The sequence below is a fragment of the Mus caroli genome, unplaced genomic scaffold, assembly GCF_978045245.1.
Source record: "Mus caroli unplaced genomic scaffold, Mus_caroli_1 scaffold_13, whole genome shotgun sequence".
Lineage (NCBI taxonomy): Eukaryota > Metazoa > Chordata > Mammalia > Rodentia > Muridae > Mus > Mus caroli.
In genome coordinates, this window is record NW_028227268.1 from 38,614,935 (window position 1) to 38,641,600 (window position 26,666).

General features: G+C 46.3%; 1 protein-coding gene across 7 annotated transcripts in view; it reads right to left on the reverse strand.

Moving 5' to 3' along the window:
* The window catches only part of Hnf1b (HNF1 homeobox B), a 55,279-nt gene that overhangs the window by 14,132 nt on the left and 14,481 nt on the right, over nt 1-26,666 (reverse strand). For 5 of the 7 annotated variants that reach the window (XM_085829734.1, XM_021176580.3, XM_021176578.3 and 2 more), the window contains 2 exons: nt 8,820-8,980; nt 2,395-2,530 (listed from right to left, as the gene is read on the reverse strand). In XM_085829734.1, coding sequence (XP_085685860.1) covers nt 2,395-2,530; nt 8,820-8,980 — 297 coding nt within the window. The remainder of the gene's footprint in view (nt 1-2,394; nt 2,531-8,819; nt 8,981-26,666) is intronic. The other 2 variants (XM_021176581.3, XM_021176579.3) reach the window with 1 other exon arrangement.

Consider the following 26,666-nt stretch of genomic DNA (forward strand, 5'->3'; position numbering starts at 1 on the left):
TCAAAGCCTGCAAAGGTGGGGCTGAGGAATCTCATTCTCAACAGCCTGAGACCCTGGTGTGCTTCTGTCCCAGGACTGAGCACCTCTGAGTCATCCTAGCTCCCCCGGGGTGTGTGTGTGTGTGTGTGTGTGTGTGTGTGTGTGTGTGACTCTTGGCCTTTTTATCTGGAAGAAATAAAGATAGTGAGGATTTGGCAGTGGCAAGTCACTTATCCAGGGTCTTGCGGTGCTGAGGGAGTTCCTTTGTACAAACCGGAAAACAAAAATACCACTCTCTAATCAACTCTCCCTTAAAGGAGGGCACTGGGTCTCAGCTGAACTTCCTGATGATCCTCACCCTTCTTTATGCTCTGTCTACCCCAGTGCACATGTGCACATGCGCCTAAGGTCAGTGTGCACCCTGCTTACATGCTTCAAGAGATGCTGTGAGGAAGCTGAGACACATGGGTGCACATGATGGGAAGAGCAAACTTGGAAAATACAGAATGGCCTAGGGAAAGCTTTAGTTTAGCTTTAGATAGCACCTAAAATAATACAGTTAAGTGTGTGTGTTAGTCAAATTTAGTATGGGAAGAAAGAAGTCGTGTAGTTTGTGTGTTACTTTATTTGAAGAAAATAGGAAGTAGATATCTTACCCATAGACCTTTGTCTATCTGTCTGTCTCTGTTTCTGTCTCTGTCTCTCTCTTTCTCTCTGTCTCTGTCTCTCATTCTGTGTGTGTATGTGTGTGTGTGTGTGTGTGTGTGTGTGTGTGTGTGTGTGAGAGAGAGAGAGAGAGAGAGAGAGAGAGAGAGAGGGAGAGAGAGAGACCTACACAAATGTATAGATCAGAGGATAACTTGCAGGAGTCAGTTCTCTCCTTCCACCTATATGTGGGGTCTGAGGATTAAACTCAGGTCATCAAAAAGCCAGCACTTTTACCTGCTGGGCCATATCTTCCAACCCCATGAAATCTTTTAGAAGGTAAGCAAGCTTGTTTTAGGCATCTCACTCTTTCTCTAACTCTGAGTATTCATTTGGTTGCTATAGTCCAAGGGCCAGTGAAACGGAAGTGAATTTGAAGTAAATTTTTAACTTTGGAAATCTTTAACAACTTCTTTATTTCCACTTCCCTTTTGCTGATATAAATGTCGAGCATCTTTCCATCCCAGGAGATAAGGACAGGGTAAGAGCTGCACATAGTCGTTCAATAAATCTGTGTGCTTTCAATGGTCCCTAATTTGTTCTGCCCTCAAAGAAGGCATACATTGTTCTCTTACATGATTTCTGTTCTTAGAAGACAGAAGGGGAGGGAAGCAGAATGCGGCAACAAGACAAGGAAGCAAGCAGCATAGAGTCCTGACACAGGGATGCCAAGAGGACCATGGGGCAGTGCAAAGCTGAAAAATGATGACCAACGTGCCACCGTTGGCTATCTCTGGCTCCATCGGAGTAAGAAACATGGTTCTGACTACAATGACTTTGCCTGAGTGGTCACAGCAGAGCCGAAAACATCCAAAGACTCAGATAACCTGTGACAGCGAAGCTAAGATATGTCCACACCCTCAGATAACCATCCGTTTCCAGCCTGCCTCACCAACTTCAGCCTTCCCATGGCCAACAATGGCCCACCTCTGATGGGGCAAGACCGGCCGCAGAACAAGGGCCTCCTTGAGCTTTCCAGATGTGCGTTAAACAACCTACTTCACTTAAAAGATCTGAAAGCTCAGAGATACTAAGTCAGTGGCTCTTTCTGGGTCCTCTCTGTATTTTTATGTTAAAAATAAACAAACTTCTCCTTCTCAAACCCAAACAAGAGTTGTCTTCTGACATGAAATGACTTCTTCAGAAACCCATCAAAACCTTGCTCTATCCTAAGGATCTACCTCAAGAATTTTCTAGAGAACACAAAGGGATAGGAATAAACAGGAAACATATGGATAAGCCACAGTTATGAGAGGTCTTGCTGTCTAGATTTATAAGCATGTCTGTCTTCCTTATCACTGGATTGTGTTAACAATGCATTTTATAGATGAGGAAGTTTAAATCCCAGAGAGGTTGAGTGATTTGACCTGGCTACACAACTAGAAAGTTGTGACCGGGATTCAAAGCCATTAGAACGATGTCTTTTGTGGGATACATGCTCTAAAGACTGTAGAGGAGACAAAAAGAGCCAGAGAAGTAAACATTAAATCTCCAAGTGTGCTGGGCTCGATTGAGCATGCCTGTGATCCCAACACAGAGGCAAAGGCTGCAAATCCGAGGGTAGCTTGATCTCGATCACCCTACCTTGACAAATGTCTAGGAGCAGAAGGGGATCTCGCAGGGGCCCCCTGTACCTCTTCCCGTCACAATGATTTAATTTTCATTTTTTTCTCCCCGCTCCCTGCTTTACTGACCAAGGGCAGCACTTACTCTGTGCAATGGCCATGACTCCAGACAGGGGGGTCATGATGAGGTTCTGAGATTGCTGGGGATTGTGGTGGGAGAGGCTGTGGATATTCGTCAAGGTGCTGACGGGGGGCAGTCCTCCTCCCGACACTGTGATCTGCTGGAGAGAGAAAAAAAAAGTGGATTAAACCAACAAGGGCTGCTTTCAGGATGCTATGGCCTTTCAACTTTGTTCACACAACAACAAAAGTTAAACAGGGGGGCAGACTCTGTTTGAGACACTGAAGTGAGAGCAGTGACAGGAGGGACCCTGTCCTCACGATGCTTGTATTTGCCCGTTCTAAGAGTTGCCGACTGACTTCAGGAGTTCGTCTGTTCATGTGTTGCACGACCGTCACTTGCTCACAATTCATGTGCCTTGTGTTCTGATCTCCCATCTTTTATATTATTGATGCTATACATAGGTGACTGCTAAAAATCAGACTGAAGAAATGCCCTAGGATCCCCCGTGAGGGCAGACGGCGTCCGGAGCTCTCCCTGAGCCCCGCTCACACATCAGCGCAGCCTCAAGAGTTCTGATATGCCCATTTCCCAGAGGAAAAACCGAGGCCAAGAGTAGATTTGCACCTTGCCTGAGATCCTGAAGCTAGGAAATGGTACACCTGATACTTGAGTCTTGGTCAGTCTAGCCTAGGTTCCATTTATAAATCTATTTTTAGAAGAAAGTCTCCGACTAAGGGTTGGAGAAGCTAAGGCTTTTCTGTTTTTCCAAATCCTCACGATCCTTTACAATTGTTCTCCCTCCTTTCTCCCTCCCTCCTTTCTCCCTCCCTCCTTTCTCCCTCCCTCCCTCCTTCCCTCCTTACTCCCTCCCTCCCTCCTTACTCCCTCCCTCTCTCCTTCCTTCCTTCCTTCCTTCCTTCCTTCCTTCCTTCCTTCCTTCCTTCCTTCCTTCCTCCCTCCTCCTTCAGTCAAGGAGCTGACATTGCTAATGATAGAACCAATTAAATCTTCACTTCGATTCACCATTCCATCTTAGTGACAGACTCAGAGTTGAAAGCAGCCAGTTCTCGCAGACGTGTTTGCACATGGCTACTCTAGTTCATTCTTTCATGTCTCTACTCATACATTGTCCTATTCTCCATCTCTCCAAGCATCAAATCCTATCGGGGACTGTGTATATGCCCACTGATGGAAACTTTCTCAACAGCACTAAACAAAAAATTACTGTAAAAAACGTGTGGATTTGATTCTAACATTATCAGAAATATTTCTAATGTCCTCGTACTAGTTATAATAATATAAAAATCAGTTTTATATGCACACATTTTCATAATAGTTTGTTAGTCACAGTTTTGAAATAACTGCTATTTTTTTCTTTTTCTCTTTCCCTCCCCCCCCCTTATTTTTTGTTGTTTGTTTTTTGAAGACAGGGTTTTCCTGTATAGTCCTGCCTGTCCTTGAACTCACTCTGTAGACCACAAACTCAGGAGCTCTGCCTCTGCCTCCTTAGTGCTGGGATTAAAGGCATGGGCTATCACCATCTAACTCTTAAGTTTTTTCCTAAGAAAAGACCACCTCTCCTCCTAAGCAGACCCAAGCATTGCCGAGAGTGTCAGGAACATGGGAGAGGGGCTATGGCATTAGGGTCTGTCATACACACAGCTACCTAGAGTTCTTCAGACTCTAGGTCTCTCACTTCTACCTGGAAAGATGATAGATTCTACCTACCCTGTCCTTCTGGTCAACTCCACACTTTCCAAGGTTAACTTGAAAAAAAAAAAGGAAGGGGGGTGGGATCTTGAATAGGTTTGTTTGTGTTTTTAAAATGAACATGGAGAAATGAGTTAGAGGTCACATGACCAATAAGGAATTTTGGCCACATCAAACAAGAGAGAACCAGCCTGTTTGCTGAACTTGTTTTTCAGAATGTCAGAGTCATTAAAAAAAAAAAAATCTGCGACCTGCCTTCAGACTTGGGTAATATGGTCGTTTTAGGGAAAGTCAGGTCAGCGCAGTTCACTTCTGCAGTACTTCAGTTTGACGGTGCCACCAAAGTGTGGATAAAACACGATGTAGAGGTAGCTTTACTGTTTGTAAGCCACTTTCCCAGAAGTCCTCAGTCCATAGTGACACAAACAGAGCAAACATTAGGACTGTTGTCCCTGTGTTACATAGTAAGAGAGAAACAGAAGAGCTGTCTGTCATTTGACAGTAAGGAGGGGGGTTGAGCTCAAGCTGAGGTCTGCTGGAGTTTTCAGTCTCATCCGCTTACTGTACTTGGCAACCTTGGTCAAGTGACTTCCCACTTGAAGAAGTAGCCATTACATCCTGCTTGCTTCCAGGATGGATGGAAGTCAGAGAGTTGCCACAGATACCATGATGACCCTTAACACAACAGTTTGGAGAGCTTGGATTCTGTAAAGCCTTTGATACGGTGACTTCTTTATGTGGCTATAACATGTAAGGTTGGTGCTATTAGCCCTATCTTGCGGAGAAAGAAGATAGTCTAGAGAGGTTAAGACATGTCTCTAAACTTGATTTTTTTCAATAAAAAGAAAAAAAAGAAAGACCTCAAGTGGTAGCTGAAAGCAGCTTATCTGCTCTTAAGGTCCGACTTTACACTGGGAAAGTATTGCAGGAGTTAAAAAAAAAAAAAGGTCAGCATACACAAATTACAACCTTAAAGTAGCTATACCTTTTTTGGCACAGGGTGGCAGGGAGGGCTTACTCCCACACAGAGCTGTAAGCAATCTCTAACCAAGCCTGTCACATGGACATTACTTCTCTCAGTTTACAGGTGAAGATGCTGAAGCTAAGCAATTCTTTGACCCTATGCTGGTAAATTTCAGAGCCAAGACTACACATTTGGGTTCTCTTGCCCACTCTCCTATTTATTTGTTTTAAATATATATGTGTGGGGGGTGTGTGTGTGTGTGTGTGTGTATGTATGTGTTGTGATGTATGTATGTATGTATGTATGGTCTGTGTGGTCTCTGTGTGTGTGTGTGTGCTATGATATGTGTGTGTGTATATATATGTGTGTGTGTATGTGGTGTGTATGTATGTATGTAGGTGGTATGGTGTGTGTGGTCTGTGTGTGCTATAGTATATGTGTGCATATGTGGTGTGTGGTATGTATGTATGTAGGTGGTATGGTGTGTGTGGTCTGTGTGTGCTATGGTATATGTGTGCATATGTGGTATGTATGTATGTATGTGGTATGGTGTATGTGGTCTGTGTGTGTTGTGTATGCTATGGTATATGTGGTGTGTGTGTGTGTGTGTGATATGTTTGTGTGATTGTGATTTGGTCTGTGTGGTGTGTATATGTATGTGTGTTACGTGTGTGTATATGCATGTGTAGTGTGTTCCTGTAATATGTGGTGTGATTGTGTGATGTGTGGTATTGTGTGTGTGTGGTATGTATATATATATATATATATATATATATATATATATATATATATATATATGTGTGTGTGTGTGTGTTTGTGGATATGTATTTGTGGTGTGTTTGTGTGATGTGTGATATGGTGTGTATGTTTGGTGTGGTTGTGTGATGTGTTGTATGGTGGTGTGTGTGTGTGTGCGTGCATGTGTGTATGACTTTGTGTGGTCTCCACCTTCTACCTTGTTTGAGTAGGCCCTCCCACAGTTTGCCATTCTAACACCAGGCTACCTGGATGAGCTCGTCTCCAAACTTCCAGGAACTCCCTTGGCCTTTCATCTCCCTTCCGCCCCACTGTGTCCAGTTTCTGTGTCTTCTAGGGATCCACACTCAGTCCTGATGCTCATCCAGCAAGGCCGTCTCCCCAGTCCCACCATGTCCTTTTTAAACTATATTCCACTCTCACATTGGTGGACCTGGGATGCACTTGTTATACATTAACAGGGAACAGACTCTTGACTTTGGGCATCAGGCACTAGTGACATAACATATGAACAAGGTGTTGGAGACGAGTGAAAAGCTGGGCCCTGCAAACAAACTTCCAGATGTTTGCTAACACCGAGGTGTGCTGTCTTGGTCAATCATCAATCTAGCACATGGCCTAGCGAGGGTAATGCTAAGAAAAGCATAAGAGTGAGTCTGCAGACTGTGTGTGGGACAGCCTGGACGTGGGTGATGTAGCTTGTACCTTAGAAGGAAGATCAAGAGAGCATAAAGAGAGACTCCAGGGACCTTTTAAGAAGTAAGAGCTAAGACTTGGAATTATATCTTCTTTTTATTTTTATTTTATTTTGGTGCTTGGAGCCTTATTCTTCCAGGCAAAGGACCTCTACCACTGAGCTACATCCCTAACCCAGAGCCTGGGAGTTTATTATTCTTATTTTATTGTGTGTATTAATGTTTTGCCTGGACATATGTCTGTGCATCACATGTGTGCCCATGGAGATGGCATTACATCCCATAGAACTGGGGTTCCATACAATTGTGAGCCAGCATGTGGGTGCTGAGAATTGAACTCTGGTCCTCTGAAAGAATAACCAGTTGTCCTAACCATTGAACCACCTTCCCGGACCCATCAAGGAGTTTTTAACCCACTGAGAAGAAAGGGTCTCTTTCCCAGGGTAGCCCGAATAATGCTTCAACTCTAACTTGTTTGTGTTTTGACTGTCAAGAAATCATTAAGACTGAGGTGCTAGAGAGATGGCTCTGGGGTCACAGAGCTAGAGAGATGGCTCCAGGGCCACAGAGCTAGAGAGATGGCTCTGGAGCATTGGTTACTTTTCTAGAGGACTTGGGTTAAATTCCCAACACCTGCACGACAGTCTACAACACTTTGTAACTCTAGGCCCAGGGGGTCCAACCCACACAGTGTACAGACACATAGGTAGGCAGAATATGCATTCACATAAAATAAAAATAATGGTTAAAAAACACTATAGGAAAAAAACCAAAAGAAACTATAAAGGCAGTGCACACATATTGCTGTCAGGGAAGAAGGGGCTCTCAGGGGGTTGGGGAGAGCACAGAGGACTGAGAAATGGTTCCTACTTGGTTGCCCCATCTGGTTTGTTTACAAAGACTCCCATGAAGGAGGCCAGCTCAGGTCTCCTGAAACTGGAGTTGTCCAGAACAGGTTTCCCCTCAAGACCTACCCGTTGTTTTTCTTCCTAGGAACTGGAGACTTGATCACCTGTGACTCACTTCTCCTGTGTTGCCTACACAGTTCCCACGTCAAGGTCTAAAATGGCAAATCCTCCCTCCGCCATCCAGCCCCCACCAGCCACGGTCACAGGTGGGGGTCAGACACCTTGCGGGAATGTGTGCAGCTCCGCCTTCGGCGTGGAAGTCAGGAACCCTCAGCTCCTCCCTTCCATGAAACAGAGCATGACCCAGAGAATAAAGTTTTCCATTTCCTACCCTCACGGTTGGTGTCGTAATGTTCTTGTTGTCTCAAAAGCCCTCTCCCATGCCCTTGTGTTGCCAAAGCCACAAATTGGAGTCTAGGATGGAAGTGAGAGGGGCTAAAGAGGGGTTCAGAGAGACTCGGGGTGACAGGAATCACAATGTCCTATATACATGTGTGAAACTGTCAAAGGACAAATTTGACAAAAGTGAGCTCTGTGTGTGTGTATGTGTGTGTGTGTGACTCTGAACTTTGCATACTCAGACGAGCCTTACTGAGTAAGATAAGGGTTTATCCAGTTGTGGGGCTGTGGTTAGAGGCCCAGAAAATTTCAGTAAAAATTGTCATTGACACTGAAGGGACACCACAGCCATTCATGAAATAGTCACTGTACTGAGTGTTTTCGTATATGCTATCACACTTCCCCAACAACCCTATTGAGGCTACTCCCATTTTATAGATGAGGAAAGAGAATCAAAGTAATAATTTGCCCAAGGCTGTACCACTCTGAGGTGCCAGAGCTGAGAGTTGAGAGTTGGTAACTGAGCCTTTGAAGTCACTGTTTCTTACTCCAGCCACCACCCCACCCAGCGCACCTGCCCTTATGTCCTCCCTCCCAGTTCAGGAGTCCCTCATCTCCTGCCATCCTCTACATCCTGACGCTGTCCTCATCAGGACCAAGGGAGTCAGGAAAGGAGTCGGGGGGGATTGTTTCAGAGTGAGGTGCTTTCTGGGTTAAAAAAAAAAGTCTGGTTTTGGAGGCCTTGGACGGGAAGGATGAATGAACATTTTATCAACACAAATGTCATTGGCAGCCCCAAAACAAACAGCGTCCCACCCGGCTTGCTCCTTTATGAGGCATTCAATCAATAAAATGGGAGCAGGGCTCTGTCAGATTTATTGGCTGGGTTCAAACTGAACACCTCTTCTACCCGCCAAAGGCTGGGTCACCAGCCTACCTTTTGGTTCCTGCTCTGGACAGCCCCCATTTTCCCCGGTGGGGCTACAATGGTTCATTGTTTAAGGCAGGCCTTGTGAGAAGTTGTGTTTGTCTTGCCTCTTATCTTATCAGCTCCAGTGGCCCAGGAGTACTCACCATTTTACTGTCAGGTGAGAGGAGACTATGGCCTGGGTCCAGGCTGGCTGGGGAGACTTGCTGTAAAACCGACTGGCTGGTCACCATGGCACTGTTACCATGGTGACTGATTGTCGAAGAGGAAGTGACCTCATTGTTTCCCGGCTGGTTGTAGCGCACTCCTGAAAAACAACATGAACCCAATAGGAAAATTAGTGTCACCAGGGCTCCTGGACACTGACTCAGTGCCTCCTGTTTTCAATGGTGGGTGACAAGAAAACAACACTGTTTTCTCCTCCACGTCCACGCGAAAGAATGATCAGCCATCTTCCCTGGGGTGAGGGTGGCGTGGTCTCTACTTTAAAAGATTATATATAAATATCATATACAAATCTGTTTTGCCTTTTTGGTTGGGAGCCTTAGCCTGTACTAGCTAAGCCACCTCTCCAGCCCCGTGTAAGAGACTTTGGTCTATTTTGGTTTGTTCTTTGTTGTATTGCCAGGGTTTTGGCACTTGATAGTCATTCAGCCAACTTCTATTGAAGGACGGAGGGACTGAAAGGATGGATGGGAAGCAGGAGAAAGAGTTGAACCTTCTGAAGGCATGGGTTTCTCTGAAGGCAGAGGCAGACCAACCCACAAGGGTGAGGCAGATTTCCAATCAGGATAAGGAAGAATTTTCTAGCAAGAAGGGGCAATGGACAGACTTGGCGATTTATAAATGAACAGGGTTCGAATCCTTCCTTGGCTCTGCACCTCTGCCTTCTCCCATGAAGCAGAGAGAGTACTGCCTCTCTGGGGCTTCAAGGATTGGAGGCAATCTCTCTCCAGCTCCCAGCATTATGCCAAATACCCCAGGTCTGCGAGTGAAGATGCTCGGCAGGGTGAGCTGGTAGTAGGGTAGACCTCAACACATGGATATGAAGATTCTCAAATTCTAGGACTCCCAAGATCAGATTCTTAGCACGGATGGAATGTTCTGGGAGAGAGCAATTTCTAGAAGCTCCTGCTCTGGCAGACTGAGTGCTGCATTGCCCAGGAAGCAACTTAGCAGGAGGCCTGGCTGCTGCCCTGCTGCTCTTTCCTTTGGAAGTATCTGGACTTCACTCTGATTTCACCTGCATGTTTTGACTCCCCGACTAGCTATTTACCTTCCCAAGATACCCTGTTCCCGAGAGAGCAGTGATAACACTGGGAGTCAGGTGTGTGCTCACCTCCCAGCCTGTCCTCACCATCGATTCGGTCTCAAGTCAAACAGTCTCTGGACTTAGCCTATTTAATTTGGCTGAAGGAAAAGAACCAGCCCTCTGATGATCAAATATTGGTCACAGGGAGGCTTCTCCCCTACCACAGGCTACACAATTTTTTATTTTAAAATAATTAACTAAGGATACCCATGGGAAACAAAAGCCCTCCCAAGGTGGTATGGTAAGAGTCCAGAGTCTCTCCTAAGAAACTAGGCGGCAGAATCCATTTGTTGTGTCCTAGCATTTGTACCAAGCACAGATGGGTCTCAGAAACTTCTCCTTTATGATTTCTGGCTGGGAGCTGGAGGATCCCTGTTTTGATCACAGTTTTGCATTCTAGTACTGGGTGAGTTCCAGTTTCCTTATCTAGAAGCTGAAGAATTTTGTGCTATGGCAAGGGGACTTATCAGTGCCGTGTGGAGAGAACTAGGCATAGGGCTTGTCAGCTCTAGGTCCACTTGCATCCTTGCCCACTGATGCTTCTCTCATAGATGTAACAGGCACTGGAGTGATCTTCTAGGAATAGGGATGGACAGATATTATGAGATTGTCCAAGGCCACACACAGGGAAGAGATGCTCTTATTAGAGAAAAGAGAGGCCAAGTCTTTATATATTTAACAAATTCAGAACACTTGAAGTGGTAAGCACGAGGAAAATAGAACGTGTAGGCTCTGGAGCTAAGTGACCAGGGCTTAAATCCTGGCGCCACCACACCATAGCCATGCAAGCTTGAAGAAGTTATTAGCCTCCCTTGGGCTTCAGTTTCCTTATTGTTAACAGTGTCCACCCTTAGGTCACAATGAATTAGTGGATGTACAAATACGCAGGGTGTTTGCTTTTCAAAGGACATATATCAGCTGTGCCAAGTTCCCCCAACCCAGACTATCTTCATCCAAACATTTGGAAACTTCATTAAGAAGTGAATGCTCTTTCTTTCTTCAATCGCCATTCCTAGCTCTGGTCCTGGAGGTAGGTGATAAGGCCCGTGGGTTGACCTTGATTTACTGATGATACCAGGTTATCTGTCACAAAAGACCTATGGAAGAAATGGCTGTAATAAATCATGGCCATAAGCCCTCCACTCACTACTTGGCTCAAGTCATTATTTGGTCATGCTCCTATCATAGACCCTGTGAGCCACAAAAAGACATTCAAATACAATCCAAAGACCTCCCCAAGGTGCTGAATGCTGCTGTTCTCTGGGTATTGGGGACCTTGGGTTATTACTGAATTCCCAGCAACGCATGAAACAGAGTGATTTCCACTCAGCAAGACTAACCGGAAGTACCCAAAGAACATAGGGAATGTATGGTCCCGAGAGACAGCAACGCTGGCCTTGCCTTCCTATGCCAGTACCATGTCGAGGGGACTCTTCACCAAGCTGTGCCCTGGGATTTCTGTGTGTATGTGTACCATCCCATAATTATGTTTCTTTTCTGAGAAGATCTCTCACTAGCCTGGAACACATCAAATATGCTAAGGTAGCGAGCCAGCAAGCCCCAGGAATCTGCCTGCCTCTGCTTCCCTAGCCCTGGGATTATAGAACTCAGTCACCATGCCCAGATTTTTCGTGAGGCCAGGGGAGGTAATTGGGGATAAAACTCAGGTCCTTAGTCTTGCAAGGCAAGTACTTCACAGATTGTTCTCTCTCTCTCCTCTCTGCTCTGATGACCCCTTGATGCTTTCTGAAGGACCCCAAATACCTGTGACTGACAGAATGGGGGCCTTACATCTCCATTCTGCCTTATTTAAATGTATCATCCCTCACTACAGTCCAGGCGGCCATCTCAGATCAGATGGCTCTGCCACTGCTTCTGTGCCCTGCCGATGCGGTTCCCTGCTCCCTCTGTGTTGACAGTTCTTTCCCCTGCAGTATCTCTGGGAACGTGTTCTTCATTCACCCTGTTCTTTAATGGTCCTGTCCTCTAGGCTTTGAAGACCCTAGAGCAGTGGTTCTCACCCTTCCTAATGACGCAACCCTTTAATGCGGTTCTTCATGTTGTGGTGATCCCACAACCACAAAATTACCTTTGTTGCTAATTCATAGCGGTAACTTTGCTACTGTTATGAATCAGAATAAAAATATCTGATATGAAGGATATCTGATATTCAACTCCTGTGAAAAGGTCATTGGATCCCCCAAAAGGGCCGTGACCCACAGGGTGAGATCTGGGGCTCTAGAGACTCACCATCAGGAGTCTCCCTATTCTCTGATGTGTTTACTTTTCTCTTCCTCTCAAAGGGAAGAGATGCCTTAGTTATTGCTGCTAACAGAGCACCTGGCATTGCGCCCATTTACAGACCGAAGGAAGAAGACCACAGCTGCTTTGATCAAGGAACAGGCAGAAAGAGAAATTATGGTCAGTTCTGTATTGAAAGTGTGAATCTGCTCTGGACCTGTTCCCAGGGGATCACTGGGAAGTCACACAGATCTCACAGTTGAGAAGCACTGGATGAATTAAAAAATTTGCACAAAGCTGAATAGGAGCACACAAAATATAATGAACATTCCTGTGCATGCACACATACTGCCTGAATATCAGCCAGCTGCCCCAATCACTCAAGAGCTATATGCCACGCCTGTGCCCATCAGGAATCATAATTCCTTCTGACTGCAGACAATCCTCTGTCCTCCATGTCACAATAATGACCCGTGACCTCCCGACACCTACTTCCTTAGGCAAACTTCAGGACCCTATCAGGCCCAACTGCCATGTTTACTGTTGGACAGCATTCATGCTTTTAGCCACCAAGCAGCTGCAGACTCTGCTAATGTTTGGATGGAAAGTTTTCCTTTTTAATTACATGTCACTGATGGTGCAATTTTCTCCAACAGCCCTGTGACTATTCTTATGCAACTTAGGTACGTGTGTGTCTGTGTGAGTGTGTGTGTGAGTGTGTGTGTGTGAGTGTGAGTGTGTGTGTGTGTGTGAGTGTGTGTGTGAGAGTGTGTGTGTGTGTGTGAGTGTGTGTGAGTGTGTGTGTGTGTTTATTTAAATGCATGTGTTGGTTTATACAAGGCCAGCTGTGTCTCCCGTGTTCAAAGACAACCATGATCACCTCACAGGAGGACTCCAGAGAAGGCCTGCTCAAGTGTCACAAGTCTGTTTCAGGGGCTTAAACCTACAGCTCACAGACCTAGCTATGTAGTCCACCTCTCTAAGATGCTCAAAAAACAGCAAAGACTTCAATTCTGGAAACCAGCAAAGCACCAGACCCTAGACATTTAAAACTCTGTCTGTCTGTCTTCCCTTTAAGTCCATTATGATTATGACTCTTTAGGCTTTGGTCCTTTTTTTCCTCTGAAGGACATATAGATTTCCTACCTCCGGTGATAGATGTTCGATTAATAATAAAATAATGTTAAAAGAAGCACTGGCTTTCCTGGGAGGCAAAATGTTAGGTGAACAGAAGAGCAAGGCAACCAGGAAATCGTGTCTGGAATTCCTCTCATATAGGGAGAGAGAGGAGAGTGTGGACTCTTGGGTAATATTGGCTCGGCCTGTCCCTCACATGGCTTTTGGCACTGAAGCCTGGGGAAGGGGCTTTCTTGACTGGGATCTGTAAGCTGACCCAGAACCTGGTGGGTTGCCTTCAGCCCCGACACTTCATTTTGAAGCCAGCTCGTATTCGTGATAGTGAAGGAATGTTCCTCCAGTTAGTGGACCTATGCCAGCTCGAGTGAGCGCCCCAGCCACCGGCAGAGTAAACATTACTCAACTAGTCAGGGCTCTGTCACACACATTCTTCCTCTGTGTTCCTAACCTCATGCAGAGCACAGCCCCAAACCCATTGGGTCTGAAAACTAGATATCTGAACTGGGGTGGGAGGGAGCATGGAAGGAGAAAGGTCTTCTAAAATGAAGCCATTGTGCCCATTAACCATGGGCAGACAGAACTGTTTTCTAAGAAACCCCAACCTTGTTCTGGGAAGTGGAGGTGGGGGGCATTAAACTGGTCTTGGTGGCCTAGCCATATGTCCTCAGAACCCCCCACCTTCCCCACCTAAACACCGGTCACTTCTATTGAGAACAGAGGCAGAGAGACTGCAGTCTGGTGAATTCCTAAGATCCCCATTTATCATTGAAAGAATGTGAACAATCCCTTGGCTTCAAATTGGGGACTCAAGAAACCAAAGCTTCCTAATGAATTAGCACAGCTCCCTCAGTTTCTCCATGGGAAGCACAGGCCTTCTTGCCATTCTGCATACTGTTTCTCCCTAAGGATAAAGATCCATGTTTGCATGGGGTTTAGCAGATTGAAAGCCTAAAGCCTAGGAAGGAAAAAAAAAAAACTGATGAAAAATGAAAGCAATTTAAATACTAGGTGGGTCTCAGTTCTAGATCCCAAAGACCTCAGGTGGGAACCCCATTCACGACAGGAGAGACACAGACAGGCCCCAGAGGAGGGCAAACACTCTTGATTCAAGGGGTAAAGCATTGAATGACACTTCAGGGAGGCCCACAAACTGGTTTTCTTATAGAAATCGATGTAAACACGAGCAGCCGGGAAAGAAAGAAAGAAAGAAAGAAAGAAAGAAAGAAAGAAAGAAAGGAAGGAAGGAAGGAAGGAAGGAAGGAAGGAAGGAAGGAAGGAAGGAAAGAAAGAAAGAAAGAAAGAAAGAAAGAAAGAAAGAAAGAAAGAAAGAAAGAAAGAAAGAAAGAAAGAAAAGAAAGAAAGAAAAGAGCAAGTGCTAGCGTGTATGGTGCCTTCAGCCATAACCTCCAGGCAGGGAGGGAGGTGGGACGGACACCCATAGCCTTCCTTCCACAGAGCTGGTCTTAGGACTATGTCCTCATGTCCTTGCCAGAGAGCTGGTTTCTGCAAGCAAACATCAGGTGGTTTGTAAGATCACTTCAGCCTGGAGCCCAAGGCCACAGCCTAAAGAGCCTACCTGGCATTGGAGAACTCTGGCAGGCCTCATCCAGACGAGTGTCTGTACTGGTTTCTGTACTGCCACAGGCCCATGTGACACACTGGACAGCAGAAGTTCTGAAGTGATTAAAATTACCCCTTGCCGGGGACTACCCAGCAAGTCTCACATTCTGAAATTGACCCCCTTTTCCTCTATCCTACAATCCCCAAATAGACTCTTGATATGATAAACCACTTTACCATGACCCACAGATAGATGGAAACAATTTTATAGGTTTTCACCCTTGTTTCTTGGCTGCATCTATCGTGAGAATATATATATATATATATATATATATATCCTGAGGCAGGCTATAGTCCCCTCAGCAACTTCTTTTCAAATATTATTTATTTATTTATTTATGTATTTATTTATTTATATGAGTGTTCTGTTTTCATGCATAACAAAGGAGGGCATCAGATCCCATCACAGATGGTTGTGAGCAACCATGTGAGTGCTGGGAATTGAACTCAGGACCTCTGGAAGAACAGTCCATTTAACCGCTGAGCCATCCCTCCAGCCCCCTCCTCGGCAACTTTTATATAGTGCCTGGACTCTATCAGGTACCCAAGGATTTGCAGAATGAATCAATAAGAAAGACTGGCTTGACTGAAGGCTCCATGAGAAGCAACAGTGGGATATAGAGATCTCTCTCTCTCTCTCTCTCTCTCTTTCTCCCCTCCTGCTTCTTTCTGTAGTAAGGAGAGATACATTTTTTTTTAAGGACAAAGAGAAAATGGTAGAGGAAATTAAAACACAATCAAAATGGAAGAAACAGCTGGGCAGTGGTGGCGCACACCTTTAATCCCAACACTTGGAGGGCAGAGGCAGGCAGATATCTGAGTTCGAGGCTAGCTTGGTCTACAGAATGAGTTCCAGGATAGCCAGGGCTACACAGAGAAACCCTGTCTCAAAAAAAAAAAAAAATGGAAGAATTGTTACTGACAGGTCTGAGCAGTTTCATGTCAAGAAGCATCAGACATCAGACAAGGGTGTAGAGAAGTGTGTGGGATGTAGCAGGCTGCTTTCTGCACCTGAGATCTCATCCTGTGCTGAAATAGTGTGTGTGTGGTGTGTGGGTGTGTGGTGTGTAGGGTGTGTGTGTATATGTGTGGTGTGTGGTATGGGTGTGTGTGTGTGTATGTGTGGGGGGGGGCTGTGTGGGGCTGTGTGGGTTGTGGGTTGTGTGTGCGGGAGTGTGGGTGTGTGGGCTGTGTGTGTTTAATTCTCTAGTCTTGCTGCCCAAGCGTATCATCTGCTCCAGAACTCTTTAGGAGCAAGCACTTTCATTAATATAAGCTGACTGTTCCTGAAGTGAGGTTTATAAGTGATGGCACACAGCCCACACCATCTTATTGCTTGGTAAGGAAGGCTTGCTGCCCCTGTAGATGTATAAATGAGATGCCTATGTTTATACTTAGCAAATTAGAAGCCAGTTTGTGGTCCACTGGGTTGACTTTTAAGGTGAGGAAAAGAATGTGCTAGTAGGGCATTTACTGTGGCAACCTAAGTAATCTAAACATGCTTTAAAAAAAAAAAAAAAAGAAAGAAAGAAACCAAGGTAAAAACCTCAGAAGGGTTAATGCTGGACATGTCAGTCCAATGCCTGTGGATGCAGACAGTGTCCTGCTGCAGTCTGGCTTCTGGGGTCTCATCTTTTCTGAGAGCTTGCCTTTGCAGGCAGGGGTAATATGGCTGCAACAAAGGCGCTCAGGCTTTGCTGACAAGGAGAATGGTGACATCCCTAGCGGGCTGGGCAATGTGAGGAAGGCTATAAAGCCATCAGAAGACTGAACCACTGGGTGTCCACACAAAGTAAGGACCTATAAACAGACATCTGTATTGTGACTGAAGGGCTAATAAAGTTGCCTTAGAAAAGAGAGGGTCTTCCACTGTGACCTATTCTTAAGTCATTCCCCCACTGGGAGGGGATGCCCAGAGACAAGATCTTTTGAGGTCTGACAAGTATTAGAGCTGTCTCCCTATGGGGCCTGGTCAAACCCCAACCTCTTCATCACTATCACTGGGACAGCTCCATCAGCATCATCACCATCATCATCACTATCATCATCAGCATCATCATCATGACAAATCACTGCTGATCACCCAGCAGGCTTATGAGTAGATGCTCACTCCAGGGAGCCCCAGGTATCAGACACTGAGCCTTTGGCAGGTGGATGAATATGGGCTTCTTGTCTGTTAGGAGCACTAGGTGAGTGTTTGGGGAGGACCATCAGAGATGCTCAGAATCTGGCGGACTTTCTTCTGCCTCTTGGCAGCTCAGAAGTACCGAGAGTCTAGATCTCAGGCACTCAGTGGAAACTCAGAATAACAACATAGTCTTAACACTTTTCTCGTCCAAAGAGTATCGATTAGTAAGAGATTATAAAAGGGTCTGAAGTGGTGACCATGATACTAACTAGTACGACTAAACTAGGTGAACAGTCTAAATCTGTAGTCTAAATCTAAAGCTAGGAGAACATTAGGGAGAAAGCCAGGCTGTGCAATCTTGGAGAGGTTTCTGGGAGCATTTAATGTCGCCACCAGTTTATGAACTGTAATTTGAGATAAGAGATGGTACATCAGGACATTGTTTCCAGAAAAGGGAAGCTAGACTCCAAATAATATTTACAGATGCCATTGAGAAATGGCTGCTGTGCTCAGTTTAACTATAAAATGGAATAACAAACCTACAATTCAGAGCACTTAGGCCTTAAGCTCTTTGGTCAGGAACCTCTCCATAACCAGATACATTCATTCCATAACCAAGGAGAGTGACTACCGCTGTGCCAGGCCTAGCAGGAGATACCATTGAAGAATCCAGCAGGGACTTGGTCACAGCTCAACTCAGGGTTCTATCCTCCAAATGCATGCACATCGAGCCAGGTGTCTGAAGGCCCCGCTTCACTATGGAAACAAGGCAGACCAGTTTTGTTTTGTTTTTCTTTGACAGGAAGGGATGCGAGTCCTGGAGTAGAATTCTAGGTCATAAAGAAGATAGGCCACACGCCTCTGCTCCCATCCGTGAAATACCTAGAGATCAACGAAGCACTTGCTTCTCGCTCACTACGCAAACTCTGCAGGTGCTGTTTGGAGAGTTTCTGTCCTTGCTGCACAAGTACTCAATTGGGCTTCATGGCCACCATGGTGGCATTCTGCCAGGGACAAGGTTCTAAGGCACGGGCATGCAGACTGCCACTCAAAAGCCCCGGAAGTGTTAACCTCTGGCAGTTATAGGTGTCTTGTTTATACCCAGTATAAATCTGTTTATTGTGACTGGCCCCACCCAATCTGCCAGAGTTGTAAAGCCCTAATGGTCCCTAATAAAGGTGGAAGGCTTCTAACAGCACAGAGTTCCTGAAACAGGGATGGAGTGAGGGAGAGGGAAAAATAAAAAGAAGAGGGAGGGAGATAGATGATGAGCTTAACAATAAAGTACCACAATGGCAAACCTCTCTCTGTGCTTAGAGCAGCAGAGTCTGGGGCCTCAAGACTGGAAGCAGCACACACTCTCCAAGTAACGAAAGCTCAGAAGCCTCAATTAGCTTAATGATTTGTCCAGTGTTGCTTCTGGGGTCCAGGGCTCCCCAACTCCAGCTGCCTCCCCTTTTCCATCTGAATAGAGAACCACTCATTGTCACCTCTTCAGAATGCTCTCGTGCTCTGTCTAGCTGAGTGACAGGTAACTCCTGGCTGTGCATCCACGGATCTTGGGACATGTGCTGCCACGCTCGGCATCACCTAACAGCAATTTCGACCCTATAGGAGGTGTGTGTGGCGCTACCATGCCCACTTTTAACGAGATCCCCAGATGTCTCTGATGCACTCTAGGAAAGAGATTGGAGAACCCCAGATGTTGGCAGTGCATCAGTTTCATGGTCCTGGTTGTCTCAAGAGATGATCAAAGTTCATGGAAACTGTAAAGCCACACCCTTATCAAGAACCCAAGGAGACCCAAGGCCCTTCCTTGGGGAGTTCAGGAGCTCTACAAAGGCAGTGAATCTTCCTTGCCAAGCAATAAGATGTCTTGGAGAATATGTTATCACTTTAAAGCCTTGTGACAACCCCATGTATGCATCAGGACCCCTACTGAGCCGACAAAGTCAAGGAACTTATTTGAGAACATGCTGCCAGGTGGTGACAGAACCTCAGTTCCAATGCACTATGTTTTGAGTGCTACTCCCTGCTTCCAAATATGTCTATCTCAATGTGGACCTAAGTGAGAGGAAGGGATATCTGGAGCAGCAAATCTCACGGCACCCCCCCTATTACATAGATTCCTCTTGGAAAAGTCATTAAGTTTCCAAGCCCATCTCCAAGATGTACCTCCAGCATCCAGAGTATGCTACCAGGAAACTTTGCTCTTGATGCCTCCAGAGAGCTAAAAGGATAAAGTCTTCTCCCATGAGGCTGAAGCTAGTCTGTAGAGGCCAGAGCTACCCACAGTGCTACTGTTGAAGCTGCTGAGTCAGAGCCCTGGGGAAGTAAGGGAAGTAGGAACATGCTAAGGGGGAGTGAAGATGCTATAGTGGCGTCTTGGGAGCCTTGAGGCCTCCTGTGCTCACCACAGGCTAGGGCCCACCTTCCTTTTGTGTGCACACTCTGCCTGAAGTTGGGGGTCAGCTCCCTTTCTCAGAACAAAGGACAGACAGCTTCTCAGATGGACCGTCCACTAGGAAAGCATCCAACCTCCCTCTAATTGGGCAGCTTCTGTGGCCCAGTTATATACGAGCAATTCAGATACTCGAGGTATTCACACCTACTTCCATTACAGGAGAAAAACACACTGGCTAGGCACAGGACATTCTTGGTCATCGGCTGACCTGACCTTTTGAACCCTACTCCCAGCATCAGTCCATGCACCCCACATGACACTAAATGCCCATGACACTGAATACACCTTATGGGTGTCACTGAGCAGTCCTAGGGAAGATGAGAAACTGCCTCGCATCCACTGTGTGACTAGAAGCCAGCCTGAGTCTACTGCAGACACCAAGATGAGCATCTAGCTGGAAATACCCAAGTTCTCTAAAAGTCAAGATTGAGTGAGACTCCAACAGAGACAGGGAACTAAGGGGTCCCCTCATCATATAACAAATAACACAAATAACAGCAACCAACAAACCCTCTTCCAAACATCACACAACACCAAATAACAATAGCCCTTGTTTATGAGAGGCTGCCATGTCTGGGTGTTTCCCCTGTATACATAGGCATCATACCATTTCCTCCTCAAGCTTTTGCGCAAGTGGGTGTGCCCATACACTGAGAAACTGAGTCTCCGATTCCAGAAGCTTGTCTTGGGTCACACAGAAATAACTGACTAAGGCGAGGCTGGAATTGAGGTCTCCTCCATGACCCAATGGTTCTGTTGTGCACCCACTGGATTTGGAACTTTATAAAGGCATGTTAAGCAGGATTGTCAGTCAAGGGAAGGTTGGGGGACAGAGGGAGATTAGTTACTCGTGGAGTTGCCCAAGAGACTCCCTACTAGCAGTGAGGCCCCTGGGCCATCATCTCCTTTGCCAATACCAAAATACAGAAACTCAAGCCCTTCGGCCTTTAACCAGAATATGCATTTCTACACATACCCAGGCAATGGAGATGCACTTTAACATGGAGAAGCTTAGAGGTAGTTTTCAACTCATGGTAGCCCATGGGGCTGCCCTGGAAAGTTTTAGTAGTTACTGATGCCTGGCCTAACTCCCTAGAGAGTCTAACATAATAGGGTTGGACTTGGAGATGGGCTGTATTTGAAAGTTTTGCTGACCCAAGCAGCCTGGATGTGTGAATCAAGAATTATATAGACACATGTATGTGTGTATGTGATTATGTACATTATATACATGCATATATACATGTATTATTAATTATGTGTGTAAGTTTGTGAACATGCCCACAGAGTGCCCACCGGAAGTATTGATGCCCCGGAGCTGGGGTTGCAGGTGGTCTTGAGCTGCCTGACATGAGCGGTGGGAACTGAACTCATGACCTCTGGAAGAGCAGGTCTCACTCTTAACCGCCGAGCCATCACTTTAGCCCTGGTTTTTATATTTTTAATTTTATTTAGTTGGAAAAAATCCGAAGGAAAATATGTCATGATATATGAAAATGACATGAATTCGAATTTCAGGTGCCATAAATAAGGCCGTGTTGGGAGACAGCCACACACTCATGAATGCATAGTCTATGGCTGCATTTGTGCTACAGAGACAGGCTTGAAGGGCTGTGACTGAGACCGTATAGGTTGAAAAGCCTGAACTATTCCATTTTTGGCTCTTTAGTCAAAAATTTACCTGACTCTGTTCTATAGATAATTAGGAGTGAATGCTTTATTTGACTTTATTGTGAAGATATGTTTATTAGTATATAATATAAATATATATAAAATGTACACATGTAAGTTAATATATATACATATTATATTGTAGATATACACACATACATGCACACATGCACACATGTGCACATACACACAGACATACAAGCACACACACAGATACACTTGCATACACATACATACATACATACACAAACACATGTGTGTGCACACACACAAACACACTTGAGCATGCACACATACATACACAGACACACAGGGATACACACAACCACACACATAGATACACACTCACATACATACACACATAGGCACACACAGAGATACACACTTCCATATACATACATACATGCACACACACGGGCACGTGTGCACGAGCACATGTACACACACACACACACACACACACACACACACACACGCTCCTCTCCTTGCTTCCACATTTGTGTTTTTACTTCCTGTTGAAAAGTGGGTAGAGGATAGGGCAAGCTCTTGTGCATCTGTTAAGCAGGCGGCTTCAAAGGCACTTTGCCCAGACCTCTGACTGTCTCTGCCCCTTTAGTGCTTCATTCTCTCCAAGTTCCTGTTACTTCCTATCAAACATTCTACAAACAGATTCCAAGAGCACTTCTCCCATAAGCTGCAGGTTGCACTCCGTGCTTCCTGGCAGCTTCCTTCCTCTTCAGAAGGGACTGTGGTCGCAAGGAGTCCTCAGATCCTCTAAGGATCCTTCAGAAGGACTAGGCATAGCAAGTGGGCTGCCTCAGGTGATAGGAGTTTGTTATCAGCTGGGGGTCCCTTTGTGCTGAGGCCTGAGCCCACCAGCCCTGCCCAGTGTCTTTGTATGCAGACCAGGGCTGGCCCCCTATGGGGCTGGCAGCAGAATACCTTGAAGACTGGACCTCTTAATCTCATTAATACCCTGATTGTCTTCCCCAATCTAGTGGGAGTTGATGGGGTGGTACTCACAAGATAAAATGACCTCCACCTTCAGGAGATAAAATGACAGTCAGATTAAGTCCCCTAAGAAGCAGAACACTGGAGCTGATACCGCCTCGGAACCACTAGAGCAAGCCAGGATCCCAGGCAATTTTGTTTCTCCTCCTAAGGGACAATAGGACTGACTCATTTACTCTGGGAACCCTTGCTGCTGAGATGAATATTTTTTTACAGCTGCCCTCATAAACCCCTCCTCTTGTCTGCTGCCCAAGGAGGGGGTGGGGCTACCAGAGGTGAGCCGAGGTGCCTACCCTGTCTCACAGGCCCCATTAAGTTGTTAAAGCTTTTAAGTGCCCCAGACAGGGCCCAATGCAAGGGCAGTTCAAATCCCCACAGATAGGGATGGGCTTGGGAAAGAGAGGCCTTCATTTCTTTCCACAGAATTCACCTTGCCCAGGGGCAGCAGCTGGGGAAGAACTAGCTAGCTTCTGAGTCTTCTTCCTAGTTTAGCTCTGCTATTCAGATGGGAGTCTGTCTGTCTGTCTGTCTGTCTGTCTCTTTCTTTCTGTCTGTCTGTCTCTCACTGTATTAGTTCTCAAGCTTAAAAGTTGTTAGTTTACAACTAAAGGCAGATGGGCAGTATATTACAGGTCAAAACCTGTCCCACTGCTGACTAGCTCTGTGAACTCGGGTAAATCACTCCACATCTAAACATCTTAACTTCCCTTAGTTGACAAATGGGGATGTCAATACTGACAGCACCCATCTTCCTAAGTCTTGGGAAGGGTTTAAATGAGACAAGCACAGAAGTGACCAGTCCAGGGCCTGATACCAGGGAGGCATCAAGTCAACACGGAACGTCCTCATTTCTCATTTCTAGGTATGTTTGAGGGCTCCCTGGGTACAATATATATTTTGTGCCATGGAGAAGTGCATCTATATAAGCCATTAGTATCCGGGCCAGGAACAAATCTGCTTTGTCTAAGCCACAGGGTTAGATTTCTGCAGCCACCAAGGATGCAGGGCAACAGAGGCTAAGGAAGAAGTAGGAGGCAGGACTCTGTGTTTTCAAGTTCTGACACATGTCAAGCAAGCCAGGTCTGCTGGGCTGGGAAAGGGAGGGCTAGAGTTCAAAGGCAGGGGAAAGCAGCAGCCACAGGAACAATACGTCCTTTTAGGCTGTGGCCCAGAGGTCTAAAAGTTATCCTGGGGAGGTGTCTTCTCCCTTCTGTGACTCACTGACTTTGCTGAAGAACAAGTCCCCATTTCCTTATGAAAAGATCATTTAAGAGTGAGGACATGTGTGGGAAAGCAAAGGCTGATGGGAACCTCATGTCCCTCCCTGCCTCCATAGGGAGGCAGCCAGGTGACTTAAACTGGATCGAGGTGTACAAGGAGCAAGGCCACCCAGATCAGGCTGCAGATAGCAGCCTTGGGCCAAGGCTAGCCCAGCTCCCATCCCCAGCTTCCTCCTCCTCCTCTGAGGCAATCAATACAAGCACCAGTCTCCGACCTGCTCCTTTTTCTTGCCACAGCCCTGCCCTCTGACCTTTTGGGGGCCTTTTCCTTGATTCAGCTCCAGAATGGAGGTAAAGGCCATCACTCGAGGCCTGCTCAATGGCCCCAGAATGGGTTGTCACGGGGCCCTATAACCAGGGACAGCTCCTGCTGGCCAGAGCTGGAGTAGGGAGGGCAGCAGATAAAGGCCTTCCAGTCTGAAGATAAATGGCCGCCTGCAGTCCTGCTACAGTAACTTTAGGCCCCCAAGAAGAAGAGACAAAGGGTGCCCCTGTGACACACACTGGAAAGATGAAGGCCCAGCAGCAGCAGCCAGGCTGGTTCAAAGCCCCAGCTTAATTGTCAATTAAGCATGCATAAGGGGGGGGGGAACAAAGCCATGACAACCCTTGGCTGCATGCTGGTGTGTGATTGTAAAGGCAGAGAGGGGCAAGGCTGAAAACAGCTGATTCTGCTGAGTGAGTTTGTAGGCTACCTTGTAACCAACTAGCCGCTGACAGAGGCAAAGTGCTTCTCCTGCCATCCCTATTGTGTGGGACATTCCAGGACCAGGGTCACATTGTGGTCATCGTGGGCAAGTGGGGTACATGCAGTAAGCATGGCTGAGAAGGAGGGGGGCTTGCATAGGAAACGGAGGTGCAACTCTCCTGGAAGAGGGCTCTGGGGGAGCGTCTTCTCTTTGGGGTTGCCAGAGCTCCTGGCTCAGGTGCTGGGGTTTGGAGAAGGAATGGTAGAGAGGGGAGCTTAAATCTTGGGGTGGTGTCCCTCCCCAGCTCAGCCTTAGAGACTGCCAGTGTTTGGGGCTGGGGACTATCTCAGAGGGAAAAAGTGTCCTATATAAGCATAAAGACCAGCATTCAGAGCACCACAGCCATATAAATGCTGAATAGGCAAAGGGTTTGTCTGTGATTCTGGCACACTGGGGGATGAATGGATACAGGGGATCGTCAGAGTTAAGACAGCTACCCAGAGTAATCAAATCAGTGAGCAATGGGTTCAAGTAAGAGACCCTGCCTTAGTAAGTCAGGTAGAAAGATGCTGAGCACAGCTTGCTTCTTCTCTCTTAGCTTCCTTTGTATTGCATCCTCAGTGGCTTGCAGCAATATCTAAACCTGTGGCTTAGACATCTCTCTCTCTCTCTCTCTCTCTCTCTCTCTCTCTCTCTCTCTCTCACACACACACACACACACACACACACACACACACACACACACACACACACAAAATGTAGGTACACATACATATATATATACACCAATATACATACTTGTATATGGAGAGCAAGAGAGAATAAGCAAGACATAGATGATAGATAGATGGATAGATGGATAGATGGATAGACAGATAGTCAGTGCTGTCTTTGGGTGTTAGTTCCAAGTTCCAGGTTCTGAGTCAGCTATGTTTTTGGCATGAGACTGGAGAGGTCCTACTACAGGGAGGGTACAGTGAGGCTCTGTATTCCAAAACCTTTCTTGAGCATGTCTGTCTGCCTAGCCCTAGGGACAGTCCTAAGAGCCATCTTGGCAGCCTGCTTAGGACATCTAGGGTTCTAATTTCAGCACTGTAAAGCACAGTGGTCACTTCTTTGTCAGTCCCAGGATGAGAACTCATCTCACTGCCTGTTAGGATTAATGTCAAAGCACCATCAATCCTCTTCAGAACCGAGAGGATGGGAGGGGTCTCACTGGGGTTTGCTGGGAAAGGTGGTGCTTACAGGGTCCACCCCTTTAACCCTTGCATGCACCCAGCATCCATCTGACACATAAGGAACTCAGAATTGTATGTGAATTACTCACACTCACCACCGGCCAAAATCACACCCAGAGAATCAAGTCCCTGGGCATGAATCCCCTGATAGGCTCTGAGTGAAGAGGAAGGTCTAAAAAACCACTGAAAATATCCAGTGTCCCAGAAGAATCCTACGGTGACCTTTCTCTGTAGCATCTTTCTCTGCCTAGGAAAGATGGTGATGCTCCCAGAGGTAATCTTGGTCCTGATAGCTCTGGAGGCTCCCTACAGAATATAAATCCTGAGGATGCAGGGCTACGTGTCTCTGGCATCTTCCTTCTCGTTTTTCACACTGGCTAGGCACACACTCCATCACTGAACTGCATCCCAGTTTACATTGCCAGGACTTGGTGAGCATTTAATATATACTCGTGTGGTAACAATCAGCAGACCTGATGTCTACTCACCATCATGTGAGTTTCAACAAATTATCTCTTTCTGGGCCTTAATTTCTTTCTCTGAAGGCCTTCTGGGTTCTATCATCTTTTTTTTTTTTTTAATTTCATAAAGATCCAGAGTTTCAGAGCAGCACAAAGATTCCACTTTCAATGGACCACACTCTTCTCAGACGTCTCTGGCCCTTGTCCCTTGCCTCTGCTCTGTTTCTAATACCTGGCCCTGCCGCCTTAGCTCTCTGGCTCTCCAGTCAGGGCTCAGAGAGCCTAAACTAGCGACCCTGCAGTGACCTCAGCACAACCCCAGCTTGTCAGAAAGCTGCTGGGCCTTTGTTTGGCTTGCAGGGCTCCCTGACTTTGGTGTGGAGATCACAGGTTCCAGTACAATGGCTATTGTCTTCTCAACAATGCTCCTTGCCCCAACCACGCCCTCACAGCTTCCAGATTCAGTTCCACAGATCACCATGGTGGGCAAATTCTCCAGCCCTGCTCAGTACCAGCCATAGGCCATCCGCCACCTACCTGCTGAACCTTGCTTTGTATCGCTGTAAGGGGGTTCAGCGACTCTTCGGTCAGGCCAACACTTCCTTGCCTCACTACCCGCAGCTTCTTTGCCTTTTATGAATAAGCCAGCTTTCTGCTGGGCTGTCTGAACCCTTCCTTACTCTCAGGGCAGGACTCAGAGAAACCCCAGCCTGGTCCTAGGCTTCCTGCTGGTCAATTTTA